The 25,555-nt window shown below is 47.1% G+C and overlaps 1 protein-coding gene across 11 annotated transcripts in view; it reads left to right on the plus strand.

Annotated features, from left to right (window-relative positions):
- GAPVD1 (GTPase activating protein and VPS9 domains 1) overlaps nucleotides 1-25,555 on the plus strand; it is a 90,271-nt gene that overhangs the window by 60,115 nt on the left and 4,601 nt on the right. For 3 of the 11 annotated variants that reach the window (XM_069748494.1, XM_069748502.1, XM_069748501.1), the window contains 15 exons: nucleotides 1,370-1,510; nucleotides 1,962-2,108; nucleotides 2,207-2,326; nucleotides 4,168-4,320; nucleotides 4,601-4,962; nucleotides 5,219-5,306; nucleotides 6,012-6,089; nucleotides 6,179-6,301; nucleotides 7,840-7,969; nucleotides 8,646-8,755; nucleotides 10,439-10,598; nucleotides 11,434-11,621; nucleotides 12,219-12,432; nucleotides 20,348-20,420; nucleotides 24,328-24,525. In XM_069748494.1, coding sequence (XP_069604595.1) covers nucleotides 1,370-1,510; nucleotides 1,962-2,108; nucleotides 2,207-2,326; nucleotides 4,168-4,320; nucleotides 4,601-4,962; nucleotides 5,219-5,306; nucleotides 6,012-6,089; nucleotides 6,179-6,301; nucleotides 7,840-7,969; nucleotides 8,646-8,755; nucleotides 10,439-10,598; nucleotides 11,434-11,621; nucleotides 12,219-12,432; nucleotides 20,348-20,420; nucleotides 24,328-24,525 — 2,285 coding nt within the window. The remainder of the gene's footprint in view (nucleotides 1-1,369; nucleotides 1,511-1,961; nucleotides 2,109-2,206; nucleotides 2,327-4,167; nucleotides 4,321-4,600; nucleotides 4,963-5,218; nucleotides 5,307-6,011; nucleotides 6,090-6,178; nucleotides 6,302-7,839; nucleotides 7,970-8,645; nucleotides 8,756-10,438; nucleotides 10,599-11,433; nucleotides 11,622-12,218; nucleotides 12,433-20,347; nucleotides 20,421-24,327; nucleotides 24,526-25,555) is intronic. The other 8 variants (XM_069748496.1, XM_069748503.1, XM_069748499.1 and 5 more) reach the window with 5 other exon arrangements.

Consider the following 25,555-nt stretch of genomic DNA (forward strand, 5'->3'; position numbering starts at 1 on the left):
TTGGGAACCCACAGATTCAGAAACCCGGGACTGGGAACCCACAGATTCAGAAAGCCAGGATTGAGAACCCTGTATGAATAGGGCAATGGTCAATCATGCGTATTGCTGCTCTAGCCCTTCCTAATGGGAGCGCCAGAAATAACTAAGCGCTGCACTCAGGCGGCTGTGCAGTGCTGCGTTCGGGCAGGTCTGGAGGGCTGGGCCCGGTTTCGGTGTGCAGCGCTGGGCCCGGTTTCGGCGTGCAGCGCTGGGCCCGGTTTCGGCGTGCAGCGCTGGGCCCGCTTTCGGTGTGCAGCGCTGGGCCCGCTTTCGGTGTGCAGCGCTGGGCCCGCTTTCGGTGTGCAGCGCTGGGCCCGCTTTCGGTGTGCAGCGCTGGGCCCGCTTTCGGTGTGCAGCGCTGGGCCCGCTTTCGGTGTGCAGCGCTGGGCCCGCTTTCGGTGTGCAGCGCTGGACCCGCTTTCGGTGTGCAGCGCTGGGCCCGCTTTCGGTGTGCAGCGCTGGGCCCGCTTTCGGTGTGCAGCGCTCAGGCGGGTCTGCAGCACGCTTGGTTGATCACTGCTCCATTCACATAGCGGTCAGGAAGTTATCGCCTATCCCATGGATATGGGGCGTAACTTTTAATGTTGAGAATACTCTCACCATATTGCCGGAATGCGGTGTGAACAGCAGCAATGAAAAATGTCCTCGTAAGCATCTTTAGTGAAGGTTCCATCTGCGGTTTCGGTCGTTTCCCCGTTGTCCGCCTTGGCAGCGCCACGCACTGACGTCAGAGGATTTCTCGGGTGCTATTGTGCAAGGTCACGAGCACTGTGTACTCTAAAAATAATAGAGGGAAGCGCTAAAGACTAGATGGAAGGTCACGCTCCGCCGCGCAATTCTGGTGACTGCCCGGCTCCCTCTAGTGGTCACTTACAGGACTGTAGACTGACTACATTACTTGTTAACCCCTTGGAGTACAGCCTATTGTGGCCTTAAGGATGCAGAGGAGACCTTTTTTTTTCTTTATATTATTTTATTATTATGTATTTATATAGCGCCATTAATTCCATGGTGCTGTACATAAGAAGGGGTCACCTACAGAGTTATAGATATCGTTTACAGTAAACAAATGTACAATGACAGATTGGTACAGAGGGGAGAGGACCCTGTCCTTGCAGACTTACATTTTGTTTGTACATAAAGAGTAGTTTATATATAGTTTTTTTTTCTTAAAGAAGTTTAGAAAAATAACCCCTCCCCCCAAAAAATAATGTTTTGCCTTCTTCTAAAAGCCGTGACTTAATCAGTGCATATAAGGAAGGGCTTAGGCGAGGTAAGGAGGGCTGGAGCACATTCTCATTAATGACGGTAAATCTCCATCTTCTTCCAGGTGCAGCTGCAGAGAACATGCTGGGCAGTCTGCTGTGCTTGCCTGGGTCAGGCTCCATACTACTAGACCCTTGTACTGGATCCACCATCTCCGAGACCACCAGTGAAGCCTGGAGTGTGGAGGTCCTGCCCAGTGATTCGGGTGAGTCTCAATACTAGGCATCACATGCGGATTATATATGCGTCCACTGTAAGAAAGGTGACCATACAACGTCTATAGAAAAGTTTCCTTAACTTTTATTACAAAAAGTTTCCAGATCCCACGGCTTTAAATGAGATTTCATTTATAGGACACTGGGTGGTATCAAATATATATATATTTTTTTTGCAATTAAAAAATAAAAATCTGTGCCTTTTTTTTTTGCAAATGACTGCTCTTGTAACATAGTGCCTTTGTGTGCAGAAGTGGCCAGAGCTGTAATCTGGTCTCAGTCCCGGAGCCAGTGCGGTGCGTTCTACGGGATTATCGCTGCGTCTTCCTACTGGAATAATATCACTCACGAAGGGCTAATTTTTGACATCTGTAGCCAAATGCAATTCATTTTTTGATATCTCGTTATGGGAAAGTTTCAAACGTCTTGATGACGCAGCAGGTTTTTTCCCAGAAGCCCCAGATTTGAAGCAGGAAGAGCGGCTGCAGGAGCTGGAGAGCTGCTCGGGGCTGGGGAGTACGTCCGACGACACCGAGGTGCGAGAGGTCAGCTCCAGACCCAGCACGCCAGGCCTGAGCGTTGTGTCCGGTAAGATCCATTAAAAAAGAAGAAAAAAAAAAGTTAGATCTCATTGGTAAGAGATTAGGAACCAAATAGATGACTTATTTTTTTCTTTTTTTTTAAAGGCATTAGTGCAACTTCCGAGGACATCCCCAACAAGATCGAAGACCTCCGCTCCGAGTGCAGCTCTGATTTTGGAGGAAAGGATTCAGTAACAAGTCCTGAAGTGGAGGACTGTGTTCACAGTAAGTGATGTTGGTCCTATGAGTTTTGTGTACATATATATATATATATATATATATATATATATATAATTTATCATTATTACGATCTATGATTGGGGGAAAAAAATCTGGTTCTCTCCAATAACTGTTTTAAAGAGCTTTAAAACTAACTTGATTGGTGGGGGTCCGACAAAAAATGTTTCACCAACTGGGCACTTTAATTCCTATTTATAAAATGGAGCAGCATGTCTGATGCCCGACTGCTGCTCCAATAATTTTCTAAGGGGTTGCCAGAAAAGGTCTTGGCACCCTCAGAGAGACGGAAAAAAGCGGCACTGGAAAAAGCTTTTGACACCCTCAGAGAAGTAATGGAGCGGCGCCAGATAAAGCTCTTGGCACCCTCATAGAGAAGGAATGGAGCTGCGCCAGATAAAAGCTTGTGGCACCCTCATAGAGAAGGAAAGAAGCAGTGCATGAATAAGCTCCTGGCACCCTCAGAGAAGGAATGGAGCGACATCAGAAAAAGCCCTTGGCACCTTCATCAAGAAAGAATGGAGCAACGCCTGAAAATGCTCTTGACACGCTCATAGAGAAGGAATATAGTGACATCAGAAATAGCCCTTGACACCCTCACAGAGAAAGAATGGAGCGGCGCCAGATAAAGCTCTTGGCACCCTCATAGAGAAGGAATGGAGCTGCGCCAGATAAAGCTCGTGGCACCCTCATAGAGAAGGAAAGAAGCAGTGCCTGAATAAGCTCCTGGCACCCTCAGAGAAAGAATGGAGCGACATCAGAAAAAGCCCTTGGCACCCTCATCAAGAAAGAATGGAGCAACGCCTGAAAATGCTCTTGACACGCTCATAGAGAAGGAATATAGTGACATCAGAAAAAGCCCTTGACACCCTCACAGAGAAAGAATGGAGCGGCGCCAGATAAAGCTCTTGGCACCCTCATAGAGAAGGAATGGAGCTGCGCCAGATAAAGCTCGTGGCACCCTCATAGAGAAGGAAAGAAGCAGTGCCTGAATAAGCTCCTGGCACCCTCAGAGAAGGAATGGAGCGACATCAGAAGAAGCCCTTGGCACCCTCATCAAGAAAGAATGGAGCAACGCCTGAAAATGCTCTTGACACGCTCATAGAGAAGGAATATAGTGACATCAGAAAAAGCCCTTGACACCCTCACAGAGAAAGAATGGAGCGGCGCCAGATAAAGCTCTTGACACGCTCATAAAGAAGGAATGGAGCGACATCGGAAAAAGCCTTTGGCACCCTCGTAGAGAATGAATGGAGCAGTGCCTGAAAATGCTCTTGGCACCCTCATAGAAATGGAATGGAGCTGCGCCGGAAAAAACTCTTGGTACCCTCATAGAGAAGTAATAGAGTGGCGCCGTAAAAAAGCTCTGGGCAGCCACATAGACAAGGAATGGAACGGGTTCAAGCATATGTACTGCCACTCCATTCATAACAGGAATAAAACTTCCCCATTCTGCCGACTGGTACAAGTCCAGCTGACCCCCACCTATTGCTAGGTGTTGATTTGTTTTTCCCAGACAACTCCTTTAATATTAGTGTGACCATTTCTCTTCTGGAAAAAAATAAATCAAATTCAGTAGTCTCATCTTCACAGGTTGGATTAAAATGAAAATTATCACCTATGTAGACAATTGGAGAATATTCTAGGTGGTGTCCTCCACCTCCCTGCGCTCTGACTTCTGCACAGATCATAGAGCATGCCCACAGCACTCTCCAATAGAAACCATTGATTCCTCCACACACTCTGCTTTCCTATGTCTATGTGGCTAATGCACAGTGAATACGTAATATGTTCCAGTACTGTAGTTCTTACTTGCTGCTATTCTTCAGTGTTTTCACAGAGATCGTCTACGGATCCCATGCAAAAAAAGACGAGTAATATGCCTTGTTTATTTCCAGGCATCCATCATACCACGTCTCCCCCATCCCAGGCCGAGTCCTTGTTAGCCATGTTCGATCCCTTAGCACCAGCATCTAGTGAAGGTAACATCACAGCGTTACAGACGTTTCTCTATTGTAACCTCGTTTTTTCATTTTTGCAAAACTCACCAAAAATAAACCATACAGTTTTTTATATAAGGGAATTGCATAGATGCCTGTTCATTAAATTTAGGAAGTGCTCCTTATGCAATTCCCCTTCCTATAAAAATGTCACCTGATTACCTGTCACTATCCAGACAAATGTCTCTCCTCTGATGTGGGGGGGTGTCCTCCAGATGTTTCTTTCTTTATAAACCGCTTATTATTTTTGGATTTCTTTCAGTGGTACGGCCTAAGGTACACTATGCCAGACCCTCTCACCCCCCTCCAGATCCACCCATCATGGAAGGCGCTATAGGAAGCAATGAAGCTCGGTTGCCCACATTCGGCTCCCATGTCTTTGTTCCCACGGACTCTGATGCTTACAGACAAAGGCACTCTTGCCCCGAGAGGCTCGTACGTAGCCGCAGCTCCGACATCGCCACATCCATACGGCGGCCCATGAGTGATCCCGGCTGGGCAAGAAGAGCAGGAAACGAAGAGCGAGAGCACCCGCCTGGGGGAATCATATTGGGGGCATATGCCGGGATCAATGCCTCTCAGTCCTCATCCTCCTCGCCGAGCAAGGACTCTTCAAGGGGAGAGGTACATCCGGTTTCAATCTTATTTATGCATCCATCTTGCATGTGATGCTTAATGCAATTTTTGGTTTTGAGGAGCAGCACTGACCTGCTACGACCAGCAGTAGTAGCCATAGACCCACATCAGAAAGCACATATGTAAAAGGTCCCAGACAGACTGTCAGAGACAAGTTTTCACCTCGTGATTTTTTTTTTTTTTTTAAGTCATTACCTAAAATTTGTTATTTTATTGATAATACAAAAATGTATTATTTTTGTAGCCGGAAGAGAGAAAAGACAGTGATGACGAGCGTTCAGACCGTAACAAGCCTTGGTGGAGGAAACGCTTTGTGTCAGCAATGCCTAAAGGTACATTGTTATTCTGTCGGATAATTTATTGAACCTGGTACACATGTTCAAGTCAGGCAATTGTGACAGGTGTTGCAAGACTTCGAGCCCCCCACCATGCTTCATTGTAGGCGCCGCTGAGCCCCCCACCATGCTTCGTTGTAGGCGCTGCAGCGCTCGCGCCATGCTTTGTCTTAGGAGCTGACGAGCTCCCACCATGATTCGTTGTAGGTGCCGCTGAGCGCCCACCATACTTCATTGTAAGCGCTGCAGCACTCCCTCCATGCTTTGTCTTAGGAGGTGATGAGCTCCCATCATGCTTCGTTGTAGGTGCCTTAGATCGGTTGAACGCATCAGTTTTTGTTTTTTTCTGTTCTACATGAAATGCAGTATCCTTTTTTTTTTTTTTCAGTGTGCTGGACACATTGTAAGCTGTTGTCACGTTTGCAGCAGGTTATAACAGCCAGAAGGGCTCAAGTACTACTGATGCTTGTCACAAAGGGGGTGAATAATTCTGAGACTGCAGTAGTGTGTTAAAAAGTGGCATTTGATGGTGAATTCACAGAAGTCACTTGTTATGTTTTAGCTATTAACTAATTTTACAACATTTCTGCTGTTTGCAATTAATCTTACTTGCAATTGGGGGCGGGAGGGTTGATATTAATTTTCGATTGCGACTGTAGATGGCATCTGGCACCTCACCTGTAAGTGATTTTCTTTTCTCAGCTCCTATTCCCTTCAGGAAGAAGGAAAAGCAGGATAAAGAGAAGGAAGAAATGGGCGCGGACAGATTCTCTATGCCAGGTGCAGGTTCAGTTTCCAATTTCTGCACAGTAATGTCCATTAGAGGAGCCACAGAAAACCTGACAGGACGATGGGCTTTTTACTTACAGATGATGCAACCTCTAGACTTGGTCCCCATTCTCAGGCGGCAGAAGACATTCTCGATAAGTATAGGAATGCCATCAAGAGGACCAGCCCAAGTGATGGAGCTACGGGCTCATATGAGGGAGCAGGTAAAACCATGTATCATTTCTCCATCTATTATATAATCTGGCTTCTCCGAACATCTCCATGGAGCCAGGCAATCAGTAGGTCCTAATCCTGGCTTTCTCCAAACATATCCATGGATTTGCGATGGTCAATTGAGCAGATCTGTATTCTTCCAGTCGGGCCCAAGGTCACCTAAGCGGGCATCTTGTAAAATAATAAATCTGTGTCCCTCGTGCTGTCCTGTCTCTGGAAGTCTTGATGTCTTGGCTGAAACTCTGTCTCTTTCTCTTAAGGTACCGTCACATTTAGCGACGCTGCCGCGATCTAGACAACGATCCCGATCGCTGCAGCGTCGCTGTTTGGTCGCTGGAGAGCTGTCACACAGACAGCTCTCCAGCGACCAACGATGCCGGTCCCCTGGTAACCAAGGTAAACATCGGGTTACTAATCGCAGGGCCGCGCTTAGTAACCCGATGTTTACCCTGGTTACCAGCGTAAATGTAAAAAAAAAAAACACTACATACTTACATTCCGGTGTCTGTCCCCCGGCGCTGTGCTTTCCTGCACTGTCAGCGCCGGCCAGCCATAAAGCAGAGCGGTGACGTCACCGCTGTGCTTTACGGCCAGCCGGCGCTCACAGCCAGTGCAGAGAAGCACAGCGCCCTGCGCTTAGTGACCCGATGTTTACCCTGGTTACCAGTGAAGACATCGCTGAATCGGCGTCACACATGCCGATTCAGCGATGTCTGCGGGAGTCCAGCGACGAAATAAAGTTCTGGACTTTCTCTGCTCCGACCAACGATGGAACAGCAGGATCCTGATCGCTGCTGCCTGTCAAACTGAACGATATCGCTAGCCAGGACGCTGCAACGTCACGGATCGCTAGCGATATCGTTCAGTGTGAAGGTACCTTTAGAGGCGTATCACCTCATTTTATGTTTAACAAGTGTCCTTCAATCCAGCATCACAGATAAGGGGAAGAATGGTGACCAGCAAGTTGCATTGTTTTATGTTATCGATTTGCATAGATTTTCCTCCTCTGTTTTGAAAGTCAGCAAACTATCTGGCATAACAGTAAACATCACTAATCATAAAGGATGAGTGCAATATGTTACATCAAATGCTAACTTACAAGTCAATATTACAGGCTAACACGAGCAAAAGTCAGTTTTTTTTGACTAACCAGAAACGCAAACATTCAAAACTCAACATATAGATAACAGTCTATTCTTCTTGGCTTGTTAAAAATAGTTGTCTGGTTAATTAAGATACAATGCTGTGTCTCCACACCTTGTATCACTAGTCATCCAGGACAAGAGCACAATGTTACAACTTACAAGTCAATATTACAGGCTTACAAGGCCAAAAGTCTGTTTTCTTGACCAACCTGAAAGAAACACATAAATTCAAAAGACAACACTTAGGAATATTCTTCCTGGCTTGCTGAAAATAAACGACTGGCTAATTAAGATAACATGCTGTATCCTAAATGTTTCAGAGGAGACTGATCTGTCATTTCTTGTGCATGCCATTCTCTAATATGTAGTTTTGATGTCTGCAGATGTGGTTGGCGATGGAGAAAGTCTTCACGATTCACCTAGAGATGAAGCCTTGCAGAATATGACGTCCGATGATCTTCCGGATTCTGCCAGCCAAACAGCTCGTCCTCCAGACTCCTCCTTCTCGTACAGGTAGGTGGAATTACTCCTTGTATTAATTGATTTATCTCCTTTTCAATTGGTTGTCTCCATGATCAATTAAAAGGTTATAGTGATGAGCGAATGTGCTCGGATAAAGTGTTATCTGAGCATGCTCAGGTGCAAAGAGTGTCTTCGGTGTGCTCAAACGCTATGTCCGAGTCCCTGCGGCTGCACGTGTCGAGGCTGATAGACAGCCGCAACACATGCAGGGATTGCCTGATTGTTAGTCAATCCCTGCATGTGTGGCAGCTGTTGAACAGCCACCAAACGTGCAGCCATGGGGTCTTGAACATATTTTTCGAGCACGCTGAAGACACTCTATTAGCACATGAGAATGCTCTGATAACACCTTAGCCGAACAAGCTCGATCATCACTAGTTATCACCCACCCCCGCCCTTATGGAGCAATATCTGCTCATGAACCAATCATTTTGTGTGGGACTGCCATAGATGGAGCACAGCGCTTTATCTCCAGCAGTGACAGAGAATGAATGGCGTGGTATTCTCTGGATCTGTGGGGGTCCCAGGGGTCAGACACAAAACCGATCCATAAGTTACTTTTAAATGTGGAGAATAGCCCTTTAATTGGTCTTGTAGAGCAGTGAAGAGGAGTGTATTCACAAATTTACTGTATAAAGGTTTAAACATCCTATTTCTGTGTCTTTAGGGATGCAAAAAAGAAGTTGCGATTAGCGTTATGTTCTGCGGACTCTATAGCATTCCCGATGCTTTCTCACTCTACGCGGAATGGCCTGCCCGATCATACTGACCCGGACGGTAAACCTCTACATATTATAACCACCACTACAACTAATATTGCATTGTAACAGTGCCCAAAGCCTTTTATGTGATTAGAAATATATAAAGGCACTAGTCTCCAACCTGCTATCCTTTAACTATTGTGAAACTAAAACTTCCAGCATGTCCCGACAGATGTCATTATTATTTTTTTTTAGTTTTTATAAACTTTGTCCATAAGGCCAGATTCACACATGCGTGTTTTGCAGTCCGTTTCTGTACAACGATGCATGCACTGGCCTCCAGTCTCCTAACCCAAACTCGAGAGCTTCACATATGCCTATAAGGCTGCAGCGTTTAGGTCAGGAGTCCTGCAATTGCTGCTTGCATTGTGGTCCGGATGTGTGAGACCTGGACGTGCATCGTGGTCCGGATGTGTGAGATCTGTACGTGCATCGTGGTCCGGATGTGTGAGACCTGTGCGTGCATCGTGGTCCGGATGTGTGAGACCTGTGCGTGCATCGTGGTCCGGATGTGTGAAACCTGTGCGTGCATCGTGGTCCGGATGTGTGAAACCTGTGCGTGCATCGTGGTCCGGATGTGTGAGACTGCTGCGTGCATAGTGGTCCGGATGTGTGAGACCTGTGCGTGCATTGTGGTCCGGAAGTGTGAGTCCTGTGCGTACATCATGGTCCAAATGTGTGAGACCTGTGTGTGCAACGCGGTCCAGATGTGTGAGACATGTACGTGCATCGTGGTCCGGATGTGTGAGACTGCTGCGTGCATTGTGGTCCAGATGTGTGAGACAGCTGCTTGCATCGCGGTCCGGATGTGTGAGATCTGTGCGTGCATCGCGGTCTGGATGTGTGAGACCGCAGCATGCATCGCGGTCCGAATGTGTGAGACAGCTGCGTGCACCATGGTCTGGATGTGTGAGATCTGTGCGTGCATCGCGGTCTGGATGTGTGAGACCGCTGCATGCATCGCGGTCCGAATTTGTGAGACAGCTGCGTGCACCATGGTCTGGATGTGTGAGATCTGTGCATGCATCGCGGTCTGGATGTGTGAGACCGCTGCGTGCATTACAATCCGGATGTGTGAGACCGCTGCGTGCATCGTGGTCCGGATGTGTGAGACCGCTGCGTGCATTTCGGTCCGGATGTGTGAGACTGCTGCGTGCATCGCGGTCTGGATGTAAGATCTGTGTGTGCAATGCGGTCCAGATGTGTGAGACAGCTGCTTGTATCGCGGTCCGGATGTGTGAGATCTGTGCGTGCATCGCGGTCTGGATGTGTGAGACCGCTGCATGCATCGCGGTCCGAATGTGTGAGACAGCTGCGTGCACCATGGTCTGGATGTATGAGATCTGTGCGTGCATCGCGGTCTGGATGTGTGAGACCGCTGCATGCATCACGATCCGGATGTGTGAGACCGCTGCGTGCATCGTGGTCCGGATGTGTGAGACCGCTCCGGATGTGTGAGACCGCTGCGTGCATCACGATCCGGATGTGTGAGACCGCTGCGTGCATCGTGGTCCGGATGTGTGCGACCTGTGCGTGCATCGCAGTCAGGATGTGTGAGACCACTCTTATTCTGGACATAAGGAAGATTTTACTATTTAAGCTCAATTTTTATTCATTTTAAGGAATTTGGGAAAGCTGTTCATTATTAGAAATAATATGTGTGTGTGTGTGTGTAATATAATTTTTTTTTCTCCCCCAGACAATGAGATTGTGTGCTTTCTGAAAGTTCAGCTTGCAGAAGCCATAAATCTACAGGACAAGAACCTCATGGCCCAGATTCAGGAGACCATGCGCTGTGTGAGCCGATTTGACAGTCGGACCTGCAGCAAGATCCTAGCATCCATAGCGGAGGATTACAGGTACGGAGGGGCTCGGGCAGGTAGAAAAGTTGGCGATTAAAGTGGCAATCCGACTCTGATCTCTTCAATGTCGGAGTTTATCGGAGTCGGTGCCGTCACACTAGGATAGATCTGCCCAGCTAACAGGACAGGAGGGGTGACACCTGCCAATTGTGCACGCGGGCCAGCAGTCTGTAGACGTGACGTCACTGGACAACGACAACCTCCACATGATGAAGTGACTAGAGCCGGTTACCCCATTTAATATAACTGTAAAGGTATGCTTCCATTGAGCAGATCTGAATTGAAAGCCTACGGTGTGTTTTCCAGGGGGTTTACAGTACCAGCAAAGTGGACAAGAAATTGACACGTTGTGCGAAGATTAAATACACAGCATGTCAATTTTGTGAGGTATTTCAATGCAATTGCTAAGAGTAAAATCCATGCCGGATTTTTTGTTGTTCCATTGACATGATCTCTTTTAAGTGTATGTTTTTAGGGAGCAGTACCAAGATGGCAGCAACGAGGCCCCCCGACTGCCATGGTAACTTATTGCTGCCCCACCATCACGTCTTGGGGGTCCCGATGGAAGTTGGAGTAAACTGGCATCTGTTTAATTGAAAGAGATTTAGAGATTAACAGCAGCATGTAAATGGTTAACCGCAGCAATCAGAACTTATCTGTTATCAATGGGCGTAAGAAGTAATACTTGTATCACATGGCCAGACCAGGTCTACTAGAGTGGGGTCCACTGAGCACAAGGTCCAGTAGGGGGCTATCGGGGTAAATATGTCTGAATACTTCTCATTAACCCTTGCTTTGCGCTGATTTATTCTTGATCCGCTGCTCATTGTAGGAAAAGAGCCTCATACATTGCATATCTAACGAGGTGTCGGCAGGGGCTGCAGAGCACACAGGCTCACCTGGAACGACTGCTGCAGAGAGTTCTGCGGGATAAGGAGGTCTCCACCCGCTACTTCACCACGGTCTGCGTCCGCCTCTTGTTAGAGAGCAAAGAGAAGAAGATCCAAGAGTTCATTCAAGGTAAATCTTTGTGTTCGCGCAATGATCTCGCCAAGTCGTTTTTGTGTTCAAGGTCGGAGGGTAAATGTAAGATTTGCCATGTCTTCACCTACAAGACCCCCATAAGTGACCGCCGGCCATCACTAATGGCCACATCTGCATTTATTTGAATTTGTCCACACTAATTCATTCATCTATTGAAGTGGTTTGGTCAGGGATGTATATTTGTTTTTATTGCAAATACATCAATTTATAGTTTTTCTACACTAACCGCTAAAATACTGCTGTCAGTCACTGACCGCAGCTGTCCAGCCGCACGACACGGCCCTTGCTTCTACTTCAGGAGCCCAAATGGAATTGTGATGGAAAAAGAAACGGCTCCGGCATCGGCCGCTGCTATTACCTAGGACCTTGGTGCCTGAAACGCGTCAGCGTTCTGGTTTTATGAGATCTAAACTGCATTACTTTGACTTGCCCGGATGCCGGTGCGGTTTCTTGTATCCACGTGCCGCCTGGCCCCTGCGGACACCGCTGGTACCCCGCCATATATGGAGAAACACTAGGTATGAGTACTGCTGTAAGGGGTGTACTTTGTGTTCTTCTATTCTCTGTCTGTAGACTTCCAGAAACTGACGGCCGCCGATGATAAAACTGCCCAAGTGGAGGAGTTCTTGCAGTCTCTGTACGGAGCTATGGCACAAGATGTGATTTGGCAAAACGCCAGCGAGGAGCAGCTACAAGATGCACAAATTGCCATTGAGAGGAGCGTGATGAATCGCATCTTCAAGCTCGCCTTCAACCCCAACCAGGATGCCGACGTACTACGTGACCAGTGAGTTGGAGGGAAAAGGAGGCAGATGGGAGAAGTGAGTGACAGCAGGAGGGGCAGGAGACTCTTAGGGTATACCTCTGGATCTAGGGCATTACACCGAGGGTATACACAGCAGTATTCCAATATATTTATTAAGATTTTTGTTCGAGCTAATGGGAGTAAGCCGGATCTAGTCTTGAAAGGCGATGAGCCACTGGTCCTGCTCACCTGTGAGGACCAAGAAGCCTCGACCTGCTGCACATTACCCTGCAGTCCTAAGGAAATGTAGCCTGACATGGCCGACATTCATACTAACGTCCATGTGATGTATGGGTGGGACTGGGCCACCCAAGTGGGGGCTGCTCTTGTAGAGGGGCTCCTAGTTCTCAGCAGGGTCCCCTTCAGACAAACAACATAGGGACAGGGTTAGACCTGATGGGGAAACCGCCTTTAAAATCCAGAGTTATTCCTGAAAGGGATTGTCCAGATCTAGTGAAATAGTCATCATAAAGTTCTTCAATGTTATACTATACCGCTAAAGTTGTGAAGAAATTAAAAACTAAGTACCGTATATACTCGAGTATAAGCCGACCCGAGTATAAGCCGACCCCCCTAATTTTGCCACAAAAAACTGGGAAAACTTATTGACTCGAGTATAAGCTTAGGGTAGAAAATGCAGCAGCTACCGGTGAATTTCAAAAATAAAAATAGATGCTCCATACCGTTCATTATTGCCCCATAGATGCTCCATATACAACTGTGCTATATAGAATGCTCTGCACCGTTGATTATGGCCCCATAGATGCTCCTTATAATGTTGTGCCATATATGCTCTGCACCTTTGATTATGGCCCCATAGGTGCTCCTTAGAATGCTGTGCCATATATGCTCTGCACCTTTGATTATGGCCCCATAGATGCCCCTTATAATGCTGTGCCCCATATATGCTCTGCACCTTTGATTATGGCCCCATAGGTGCTCCTTAAATGCTGTGCCATATATGCTCTGCACCTTTGATTATGGCCCCATAGGTGCTCCTTAGAATGCTGTGCCCCATATATGCTCTGCACCTTTATGGCCCCATAGATGCTCCTTATAATGCTGTGCCCCATATATGCTCTGCACCTTTATGGCCCCATAGGTGCTCCTTAGAATGCTGTGCCCCATATATGCTCTGCACCTTTATGGCCCCATAGGTGCTCCTTAGAATGCTGTGCCCCATATATGCTCTGCACCTTTATGGCCCCATAGGTGCTCCTTATAATGCTGTGCCCCATATATGCTCTGCACCTTTATGGCCCCATAGGTGCTCCTTATAATGCTGTGCCCCATATATGCTCTGCACCTTTATGGCCCCATAGGTGCTCCTTAGAATGCTGTGCCCCATATATGCTCTGCACCTTTATGGCCCCATAGGTGCTCCTTAGAATGCTGTGCCCCATATATGCTCTGCACCTTTATGGCCCCATAGGTGCTCCTTATAATGCTGTGCCCCATATATGCTCTGCACCTTTATGGCCCCATAGGTGCTCCTTAGAATGCTGTGCCCCATATATGCTCTGCACCTTTATGGCCCCATAGGTGCTCCTTATAATGCTGTGCCCCATATATGCTCTGCACCTTTATGGCCCCATAGATGCTCCTTATAATGCTGTGCCCCATATATGCTCTGCACCTTTATGGCCCCATAGGTGCTCCTTAGAATGCTGTGCCCCATATATGCTCTGCACCTTTATGGCCCCATAGGTGCTCCTTAGAATGCTGTGCCCCATATATGCTCTGCACCTTTATGGCCCCATAGGTGCTCCTTAGAATGCTGTGCCCCATATATGCTCTGCACCTTTATGGCCCCATAGGTGCTCCTTAGAATGCTGTGCCCCATATATGCTCTGCACCTTTATGGCCCCATAGGTGCTCCTTATAATGCTGTGCCCCATATATGCTCTGCACCTTTATGGCCCCATAGGTGCTCCTTATAATGCTGTGCCCCATATATGCTCTGCACCTTTATGGCCCCATAGGTGCTCCTTAGAATGCTGTGCCATATATGCTCTGCACCTTTGATTATGGCCCCATAGGTGCTCCTTAGAATGCTGCCCCATATATGCTCTGCACCTTTCATTATGGCCCCATAGGTGCTCCTTATAATGCTGTGCCCCATATATGCTCTGCACCTTGGATTATGGCCCCATAGGTGCTCCTTATAATGCTGTGCCCCATATATGCTCTGCACCTTTATGGCCCCATAGGTGCTCCTTAGAATGCTGTGCCCCATATATGCTCTGCACCTTTGATTATGGCCCCATAGGTGCTCCTTATAATGCTGTGCCCCTTATATGCTCTGCACCTTTATGGCCCCATAGATGCTCCTTATAATGCTGTGCCCCATATATGCTCTGCACCTTTATGGCCCCATAGGTGCTCCTTATAATGCTGTGCCCCTTATATGCTCTGCACCTTTATGGCCCCATAGGTGCTCCTTATAATGCTGTGCCCCATATATGCTCTGCACCTTTATGGCCCCATAGGTGCTCCTTATAATGCTGTGCCCCTTATATGCTCTGCACCTTTATGGCCCCATAGGTGCTCCTTAGAATGCTGCTGGTGCTGCCATAAAAAAAAAAAAATCACATACTCACCTCTCTTCTCAGGACGCCGGCGCTTTCAATAATTACCTGCTCCTCTGCGGCTCCGTCTCCAGCACTGACGCTCAGCAGAGGGCGCGCACTGACTACGTCACAGCGCCCTCTAACCTGAGCGTCACTGCTAGAGGACGCTGCAGACGGAGCCGGAGCGAGGAGCAGGTAATTATAGCGCTGCGCTCCCCTTACCTGCTGCGGCGCGGTCCCTGCAGTCCCTGGCTTCTCCGGCGCTGCAGCTTCTTCCTGTAATTGAGCGGTCACATGGCACCGATCATTTACAGCAATGAATATGCGGCTCCTCCCCTATTGGGGTGGAGCCGCCTATTCATTTCTGTAATGAGCGGTGCCATGTGACCGCTCAATTACAGGAAGAATCTGCAGCGCCGGAGAAGCCAGGGACTGCAGGGACCACGCCGCAGCAGGTAAGTATGACTACACAGCCCCCGCTCCCCCTCCCCTGCTGACACCCGGGTATATGACTCGAGTATAAGCCGAGAGGGGGACTTTCAGCCCAAAAAAATGGGCTGAAAATCTCGGCTTATACTCGAGTATATACGGTATATATGAAAGTTGCAGAACATTTAATTTAATAGATTTTTGCTATGTAGTGTAAGATCAGCATGATGTAGGGGCTGAGAGCCTGATTCCAGCAATGTATCATTAACTGGACTGCTTAGTGTAGTTTTGATTAAAAAAAAAAATAATAAAAATCTGTTTTTTTTTTTGTCTGCTGTAGACGTAGCTTTGCTAGAATGCTGAGCTGTGTATAACCCCGCCCACACCACTGATTGGCCGCTTCCTGCCAATTAGTGGTGGGGGAGGGGTTACACAGATTAACTGAACTGACTGCCTTGCACGGGAGTCCTAGTCCTGCAGTGATAATCTCCTGCTGATAAAACACTTGATTGTATTGAAACTACAGAAAGCTGCTCAGCAAGTGACATCCATAGAATCGGGGTCTCTGCCCCTACATTATGCTGCTGTCAAATTACATAGCCATCGCCCACGCACAAGGGTGGTGTGCGGGCTATCACCGCTGGGTGTCAACTGATTCTGACAGCTGACACTCGGCACTAAGTGCCATGAGCAGTCACAGGACGCTCCCGACACTTTAACCCCCGAAATGCTGTGATTGAATATGACCGCAGCATTCCGGGTGGAGGGCGAGGGCTGGCGACCCCGTGGCGTGACGTGGGGTCCCGATCGTTGCCATGGTGACCTGGATGTCATCATGATGACATCCGGGTCACCAGAGCTAGGAAACATGCTGATCATGTGCAGTGCATGATCATCAAGTCTCTGTCGGTGCAGGGCTGACAGTTTCTACAGCATGGGGGATGCTGCTTCGTCTCCATGCTATAGAAGCGATCAGCTTACAAAAAATATTGTCCCATAGTACGAAAAATGCTTTTAAATAATTGTAAAAATATAAAAAAAAAATAATAAAAAAAATTAAAATATATTGTATCTTTAAATATTTAATAATATAAGCAATAAAAGTACACATATTTGTTATCGCGTCATCCGCAATGATCCGACCTATAAAACCGAACACCATAAAAATAAATAAAAAAACAAGGCAAAAAACAATGCTTTGTCATACCACCGAACAAAAAGTGCAATAAATCACGATCCAAAAAAACAGATATAAATAAACATGGTACCGCTGAAAATATCATCTTGTACCGCAAAAAACGAGCCACCATACAGCTCCATCAGCGAAAAAGTAAATAAAGTTATAGCTCTCACAATAAGGGGATGTAAAAATGATGTTTTTCTATAAAATAGTTTTTATCATGTAAAAGCGCCAAAACATAAAAAGATATAAATGAGGTATCGCTGTAATCGTACTGACCCGAAGAATAAAACTGCCTTATCAATTTTACCACCCACGGAATGGCCAACCCTCCCCCCCTCCCCCCTCCACACACACACACCCAAAAAAAAAATTCCAGAATTGCTGTTTTTTTTTTTTTCATTCTGCCTCACAAAAATCAGAATACAAAAGTGATCAAAAACTGTCATGTGCCCGAAATGGTACCAATAAAAACGTCAACTCTTCCTGGAAAAATCAAGCCATCACATGACTGTCAGCTGAAATATGGAAAAATTATAGCTCTCAAAATATGGTGATGCAAAACTATTTTTTGCAATACAAATTGTTTTTTAGTGTGTGACAGCTGCCAAACATAAAAACTCGATATAAATCTGATGTCACTGTAATCGCACTGATCCGAAGAATACAGTCACCTAATCACGTATACCACATGAGGAACGGCATAAAAAATAAGTAAAACCAATTCTTCACCTGCTGTTGATTTTTTTCCATTCTGCCTCCCGAAGATCACAGTAAGGCCCGGCACACATTTATCCTGTGCTGTATGCTGATGCTTACACCGGGGTTTCCATGTAAATCTCGGAAATACGTGATTCAGACAGAACCCCTCGCTGAAGATTCCCTATAATGAGGCAGATGGAGACACTGTGGACGCCATAGGACCTGTGATCCGGCTGTGTCCATCTTTTTTGTAGTGCCATCGGCCCCAGTTTTCTGCTCTTCTGAAAAGGACACCTATGAACAGAGGCCAGACGCAGTCCAGAGTAACTCTGCTGCCTCTTTATAGTGAATGAATCCCTCGGGGGTTTCATCTGAATTACGTCACTCAGATTTAGATGGAAACCCCAAAGTAAGTGCTCAGCATAGAGCGCAGGATAAATGTGATCTCAGCGTTATGTAAAATGTTCCCAATAAAAGCTTCCACTCAATCCACAATAAAAGCAAGTCCCCACTCAGGTCCGTCATCTGTTAACGGAAATATAGGGGCTTGCATGTTACTGGTAGCACAAAGGCTCTGGAAAAACAAAATGGCTCCTCACCATATGGTTCAGCAGTACTGTACAGCCACATATGGGGTATTGCCACGTTCAGTAGAAATTGTGGGACAAATTTTGGTGCTATTTTTACCCACTTCTTGTGTGAAAATGTAAAATCTTGGGCTAAAACTAAATTTTGATGGTTAGAATGGAGTCATTTTGTCCTCACTGCCCAATGGTATAAAATTCTGTGACCCAACAGTGGTGTCAATATGATCACTGCATCCGTAGATGAATTCATTGAGAGGTGTAGTTCGTAAAATGGGGTCACTTATGGGGGGGTTATGCTGTTCTGGCACCTCATAGGCTCTCCCAGTGGGTCATGGCACCTGCAAACCATAACAGTAAAATCTGGCGCTCCTTCCCTTCTGAGCTTTGAACTGTGCCTGAAAAATATTTTGTGTAGGATATTGGCACATTCAAGAAAAAGTGGACCTCAGTTTGTTGTAAAAAAATAAAAAAAATCCAAAATTTCCTATTAGCCCTTAGAAAAATGAAAAACTTGGGGCTAAAACAACATTTGTGTGAGGAAAATGTGATTCATTATTTTCACGGCTCGACGTTATAAACTTCTGTGAAGCACCTTGGGGGTTCAAGGTGATTACCATGCATCTAAATACATTCCTTGAGGGGTCTATTTTCCAAAATGAGGTCACTTATAGGGGATTTCCACTGATGGGCACATCAGGGGCTTTCCAAATGGAACATGACGTCCATTAATGATTCCAGGAAATTTTACATTACAAAAAAGTCATATGACGCTCCTTCCCTTCCGAGCCCTGCTGTGCGCTCAAACAGTAGTTTTCTCCCCTCATGTGGGATATCTATGCACTCAGGAGAAATTGCACAACAAATTGTATAGTGCAATTTCTCTTGTTACCCTTATGAAAATGCAATATTTTGTGCTGAAAACTTATTTGTGGGGAAAATTAGATTTTTTTTATTTATTATTATTTTCACGGCTCAACATTATAAACTTCTGTGAAGCACCTGAGGGTTCAGTGTGCTCACCACACATCTAGATCAATTTCCTGAGGGGTCTAGTTTCCAAAATGGTGTCACTTGTGGGGGATTTTCACTGTTTAGGCACATCAGGGGCTCTCCAAACGTGACATGACATCCGCCAATTGTTCTAGCAAATTTTGCATTCAAAAAGTCAAATGGTGCACCTTCCCTTCCGAGCCTTGCCGTGCACCCAAATAGTGGTTTTCTCACTCATATGAGGTATCTGCGTACTCAAGAGAAATTACACAACAAGTTATCGGGTCCATTTTTACCTGTTATCCTTGTCAAAATTAAAAAAAATTGGATCTGAAGTCAATTTCTTGATTTCTCATTTTTTTCTCCCCACTTTCCAAAAATTCCTGTGAAGCACATGAAGGGTTAATAAACTCCTTCAATGTGGTTTTGAGCACCTTGAGGGGTGCAGTTTTTAGAATTGTCACATTTGGGTATTTTCTATCATATAGGCCCTCAAAGTGACTTCAAATGTGATGTGGTCCCTAAAAAAAATGATTTTGTTGGAAAAAAGAGAAATTGCTGGTCAACTTTTAACCCTTCTAACTAAAAAAAAAAATGTTGGTTCCAAAATTGTGCTGAGGAAATATTATTTATTAACTATTTTGTGTCACATAACTCTGATTTAAGGGCATAAAAATTCAAAGCTGGACATTTTTGCCATATTTCCGTTTTTTTCCATAAATAAACACAAGTAATTCCGAATAAATTTCACCACTAACATGAAGTACAATATATCCTGAAAAAACACTCTCGGAATCAGTGGGATCCGTTGAAGCATAAAGGGACAATGGTCAGAATTGCAATAATTGGCCCGATCATTATCATGCAAACCACCCTTGGGGGTAAAGGGCTTAAGGAGTTGGTCCACCAATATATTACTTTTTTCTATTGGATCTTGCAAAATGAAAAATAGAAAAAAAAACAATTTTAATAATATAGTAAATTAATATAGCCCCCTGTTGCTTAACAAAAGTATTGTAAGTAATACTTTACCAATTCCCCTCCCCACTACTCCTGTTCTGTCCCAGGTTTCCCTACAGGTCTCTGATATTCCCGTGTTTGGACAGACGTGACCTCTGCAGCCAATCACTGCCCACAGCCGCTACAACCAGTGAATGGCTGCAGCGGTCACGTCTGGCCAGCAGATGAGGGATTCAGTAAGGTGACTTGTGATTTTACACCCTTCTGAGCAGTTTATAAAAATCTTGAATTGGCCGGAAGCCCTTATGTCACAGACTGACTGCTCATCGCTGATTTTATAGGTTTTATTATAGTTAATTCACTCAAAAGGGAAAATTGACCAAGACTGGAACAATGTGGAGCCAGCCGTATGGTCAGGTTCTGTCTGATAGACTAGGACTTGTACTCCATTCATTCATTGCCTTTTTTCCCCCAAACAGGGTCCTCTACGAACACATCCAAAGACTGGCCAAAGTGGTGACCGCCAATCACAGAGCACTGCAGATCCCGGAGGTCAGTTCCCAGATCAGAGTGCAGTTATATTGGTGGAAGCGCAGACGTCCGCTGTCCAGACAATCGGATAATAAGTGGAGTCATGAGATGTGTGGCGGACAGTGACACGGGTTCTGTGTGTGGTGTGGTGGGTTCCACTGGCCGGGTCCTTTATTGTCTACAGCTGGGGGGCTGCCAGGAAAATCGTCTGTATGGGGAGGGGTGTAGAGTATGGGAAGCGGAGCTGTTGTGGGACAGGAGGAGCGCTGTATAGTATGTGGGGGGTTAGTGTCACGGGAGGGGAGGTGTGTTGTATAGTATGTGGGGGGTTAGTGTCACGGGAGGGGAGGTGTGTTGTATAGTATGTGGGGAGTTAGTGTCACTGGAGGGGACGTGTGTTGTATAGTATGTGGGGGGTTAGTGTCACTGGCGGGGAGGTGTGTTGTATAGTATGTGGGGGGTTAGTGTCACTGGAGGGGAGGTGTGTTGTATAGTATGTGGGGGTTAGTGTCACAGGAGGGGAGGTGTGTTATATAATATGTGGGGGGTTAGTGTCACAGGAGGGGAGGTGTGTTGTATAGTATGTGGGGGGTTAGTGTCACAGGAGGGGAGGTGTGTTGTATAGTATGTGGGGGGTTAGTGTCACAGGAGGGGAGGTGTGTTGTATAGTATGTGGGGGTTAGTGTCACTGGAGGGGAGGTGTGTTGTATAGTATGTGGGGGTTAGTGTCACAGGAGGGGAGGTGTGTTATATAATATGTGGGGGGTTAGTGTCACAGGAGGGGAGGTGTGTTGTATAGTATGTGGGGGGTTAGTGTCACAGGAGGGGAGGTGTGTTGTATAGTATGTGGGGGTTAGTGTCACTAGAGGGGAGGTGTGTTGTATAGTATGTGGGGGTTAGTGTCACTGGAGGGGAGGTGTGTTGTATAGTATGTGGGGGGTTAGTGTGACTGGAGGGGAGGTGTGTTGTATAGTATGTGGGGGTTAGTGTCACAGGAGGGGAGGTGTGTTGTATAGTATTATTATTATTATTATTTATTATTATAGCGCCATTTATTCCATGGCGCTTTACATGTGAGGAGGGGTATACATAATAAAACAAGTACAATAATCTTGAAAAATACAAGTCACGACTGGTACAGGAGGAGAGAGGACCCTGCCCGCGAGGGCTCACAATCTACAAGGGATGGGTGAGGATACAGTAGGTGAGGGTAGAGCTGGCCGTGCAGCGGTTTGGTCAATCGGTGGTTACTGCAGGTTGTAGGCTTGTCGGAAGAGGTGGGTCTTCAGGTTCTTTTTGAAGGTTTCGATGGTAGGCGAGAGTCTGATATGTTGTGGTAGAGCATTCCAGAGTAGGGGGGATGCACGAGAGAAATCTTGTATGCGATTGTGGGAAGAGGAGATAATAGGGGAGTAGAGTAGGAGATCTTGTGAGGATCGGAGGTTGCGTGCAGGAAAGTACCGGGAGACGAGGTCACAGATGTATGGAGGAGACAGGTTGTGGATGGCTTTATATGTCATGGTTAGGCTTTTGTACTGGAGTCTCTGGGTGATGGGGAGCCAGTGCAGGGATTGACAGAGGGGAGAGGCCGGGGAATAGCGGGGGGACAGGTGGATTAGTCGGGCAGCAGAGTTTAGAATAGATTGGAGGGGTGCAAGAGTGTTAGAGGGGAGGCCACAGAGCAGGAGGTTACAGTAGTCAAGGCGGGAGATGATGAGGGCATGGACTAGGGTTTTTGCAGATTCTTGGTTTAGGAATGTGCGGATCCGTGAAATATTTTTGAGTTGGAGGCGGCAGGAAGTGGAAAGGGTTTGGATATGTGGTTTAAAGGAGAGATCAGTGTCAAGGATTACCCCAAGACAGCGGGCTTGTGGGACTGGGGAGAGTGGGCAGCCGTTTACTGTAATGGATAGGTTCGTTGGGGAGATCGCGTGAGATGGGGGAAAGATGATGAATTCTGTTTTGTCCATGTTAAGTTTTAGAAATCTAGTGGAGAAGAAGGATGAAATAGCAGACAGACATTGAGGGATTCTGGTTAGTAGGGAGGTGATATCTGGTCCAGAGATGTAGATCTGTGTGTCGTCAGCATAGAGATGATACTGAAAGCCGTGAGATTCTATGAGCTGTCCCAGGCCAAAGGTGTAGATGGAGAAGAGCAGGGGTCCTAGAACTGAACCTTGCGGGACTCCGACAGATAGGGGGCGAGGTGAGGAGGTGGTGTGTGAGTGGGAGACGCTGAATGTACGGTCAGTTAGGTATGATGAGATCCAGGATAGGGCCAATTCTGTGATGCCAAGGGATGAGAGGGTCTGCAGCAGCAGGGAATGGTCCACTGTGTCAAAGGCAGAGGACAGGTCCAGGAGGAGGAGGACAGAGTAGTGTCGCTTGCTCTTGGCGGTTAATAGGTCATTGGTGACCTTAGTTAGGGCAGTTTCAGTGGAGTGGTGTGACCGGAAGCCTGATTGAAAGCGGTCGAAGAAGGAGCAGGAAGATAGATGGGAGGACAGTTCAATATGGACATGTTGTTCCAGTAGTTTTGAGGCAAAGGGGAGAAGTGATATAGGGCGATAGCTAGATACAGAGGATGGGTCAAGAGAGGGCTTTTTGAGGATAGGTGTGATTGTGGCATGTTTAAAGCTTGTGGGGGGTTAGTGTCACTGGAGGGGAGGTGTGTTGTATAGTATGTGGGGGTTAGTGTCACAGGAGGGGAGGTGTGTTATATAATATGTGGGGGGTTAGTGTCACTGGAGGGGAGGTGTGTTGTATAGTATGTGGGGGGTTAGTGTCACTGGAGGGGAGGTGTGTTGTATAGTATGTGGGGGTTAGTGTCACTGGAGGGGAGGTGTGTTGTATAGTATGTGGGGGTTAGTGTCACTGGAGGGGAGGTGTGTTGTATAGTATGTGGGGGGTTAGTGTCACAGGAGGGGAGGTGTGTTGTATAGTATGTGGGGGTTAGTGTCACTGGAGGGGAGGTGTGTTGTATAGTATGTGGGGGTTAGTGTCACGGGAGGAGAGGTGTGTTGTATAGTATGTGGGGGGTTAGTGTCACTGGAGGGGAGGTGTGTTGTATAGTATGTGGGGGGTTAGTGTCACTGGAGGGGAGGTGTGTTGTATAGTATGTGGGGGGTTAGTGTCACTGGAGGGGAGGTGTGTTGTATAGTATGTGGGGGGTTAGTGTCACGGGAGGGGAGGTGTGTTGTATAGTATGTGGGGGGTTAGTGTCACGGGAGGGGAGGTGTTATATAATATGTGGGGGGTTAGTGTCACGGGAGGGGAGGTGTGTTATATAATATGTGGGGGGTTAGTGTCACGGGAGGGGAGGTGTGTTATATAATATGTGGGGGGTTAGTGTCACTGGAGGGGAGGTGTGTTATATAATATGTGGGGGGTTAGTGTCACTGGAGGGGAGGTGTGTTATATAATATGTGGGGGGTTAGTGTCACTGGAGGGGAGGTGTGTTATATAATATGTGGGGGGTTAGTGTCACTGGAGGGGAGGTGTGTTGTATAGTATGTGGGGGGTTAGTGTCACTGGAGGGGAGGTGTGTTGTATAGTATGTGGGGGGTTAGTGTCACTGGAGGGGAGGTGTGTTGTATAGTATGTGGGGGGTTAGTGTCACTGGAGGGGAGGTGTGTTGTGACACTAACCCCCCATATGCTATACAACACACTTCCCCTCCCGTGACATATGCTATACGGGAGGAGAGGTGTGTTGTATAGTATGTGGGGGGTTAGTGTCACAGGAGGGGTGGTGTGTAGTTTAGCGTATGGGGAGGGTTGGTGTCACAGCAGGGGAGGTGTGCTGTATAGAGTATGGGGGGGTTTAGTGTTGCAGGAAGGGAGGTGTGTAATTTAGCGTAAGGGTATGGTGGTTTAGTGTATGGCTGCTTCCTTCACAGGTGCAGAATAATAATTCCTGTTTGTCTTAGGTTTACTTGAGGGAGGCTCCGTGGCCCTCGGCGCAGGCTGAGATCCGCACCATTAGTGCATACAAGACCCCCAGTGATAAGGTGCAGTGTATCATGCGCATGTGCTCTACTATCATGAACCTCCTCAGTCTCGCCAATGAGTACTCCGTCCCCGGAGCGGATGATTTTGTCCCTGTTCTGGTGTTTGTGCTCATTAAGGTGAGGATCTAGAGGGCTGCTTTGCTTTTGCCACTTTCCTTTGCATTGACCCAATACATACTACAGGAATACTACAGGAATTACATTATATTTACATTCCTACAATGGGCCAATTCTTCTATTTCCCTTAATGAGGGGTCCACATTGTGCGTTCTCCCATGGTCCAAGCAGAGACCACTTTGGCTGTGCAATTTCAGTGGAGCTGAGGCTGTCTCGGAGCGTCACTTGCAAGATCTAAAGCAAAGAGCTTGTAAGCGCTGCACTCCGTGCCTAGAAGATCGGCCGCTGCTGATTGAGGTGGTTGGTACTTAGTCAGTGAGCAGTAAGCTATAGAATAAAAGCAATCCTCTGTTATAATAAATCTCTACTTTTAGTTAGTGGTAAATTGCGGTGCTAATTGCTTTTACAAGGACTTTCCAATTTTACCCATTTAGACAAGACGGCCCCTTTAAAGGGAACCTGTCACCCCGTTTTTTCAGATTGAGCTATAAGTACTGTTAAATAGGGCCTGCGCTGTGCGTTAGTATAGTGTATGTAGTGTACCCTGATTCCCCATGTATGCTGAGAAATACATTACCAAAGTCGCCGTTTTCGCCTGTCAATCAGGCTGGTCTGGTCAGGTGGGCGTGTTCACAGCGCTCTTTTCTTCTCCAGCTTTCCGTTGGTGGCGTAGTGGTGTGCGCATGTCCAAGGTCCGAATTCCCTGCGCCCACGTGAAGACACAGCGCGCGATCTGCGCTGTTATCCCTTGCATCGGTGGGGGCGGCCATCTTCCTGGGGCCGCGCGTGCGCAGATGGAGTGCTCTGCTGCACGGGGCTTCAGGAAAATGGCCGCGGGATGCCGCGCGTGCGCATTAGAGATCGCGGCGGCCATTTTTCCAAAGCCGAGATGCAAACTCGGCTTTGGGAAAATGGCCGCCGCGATCTCTAATGCGCACGCGCGGCATCCCGCGGCCATTTTCCTGAAGCCCCGTGCAGCAGAGCACTCCATCTGCGCACGCGCGGCCCCAGGAAGATGGCCGCCCCCACC

The sequence above is a fragment of the Ranitomeya imitator genome, chromosome 2 (assembly GCF_032444005.1).
Source record: "Ranitomeya imitator isolate aRanImi1 chromosome 2, aRanImi1.pri, whole genome shotgun sequence".
NCBI lineage: Eukaryota > Metazoa > Chordata > Amphibia > Anura > Dendrobatidae > Ranitomeya > Ranitomeya imitator.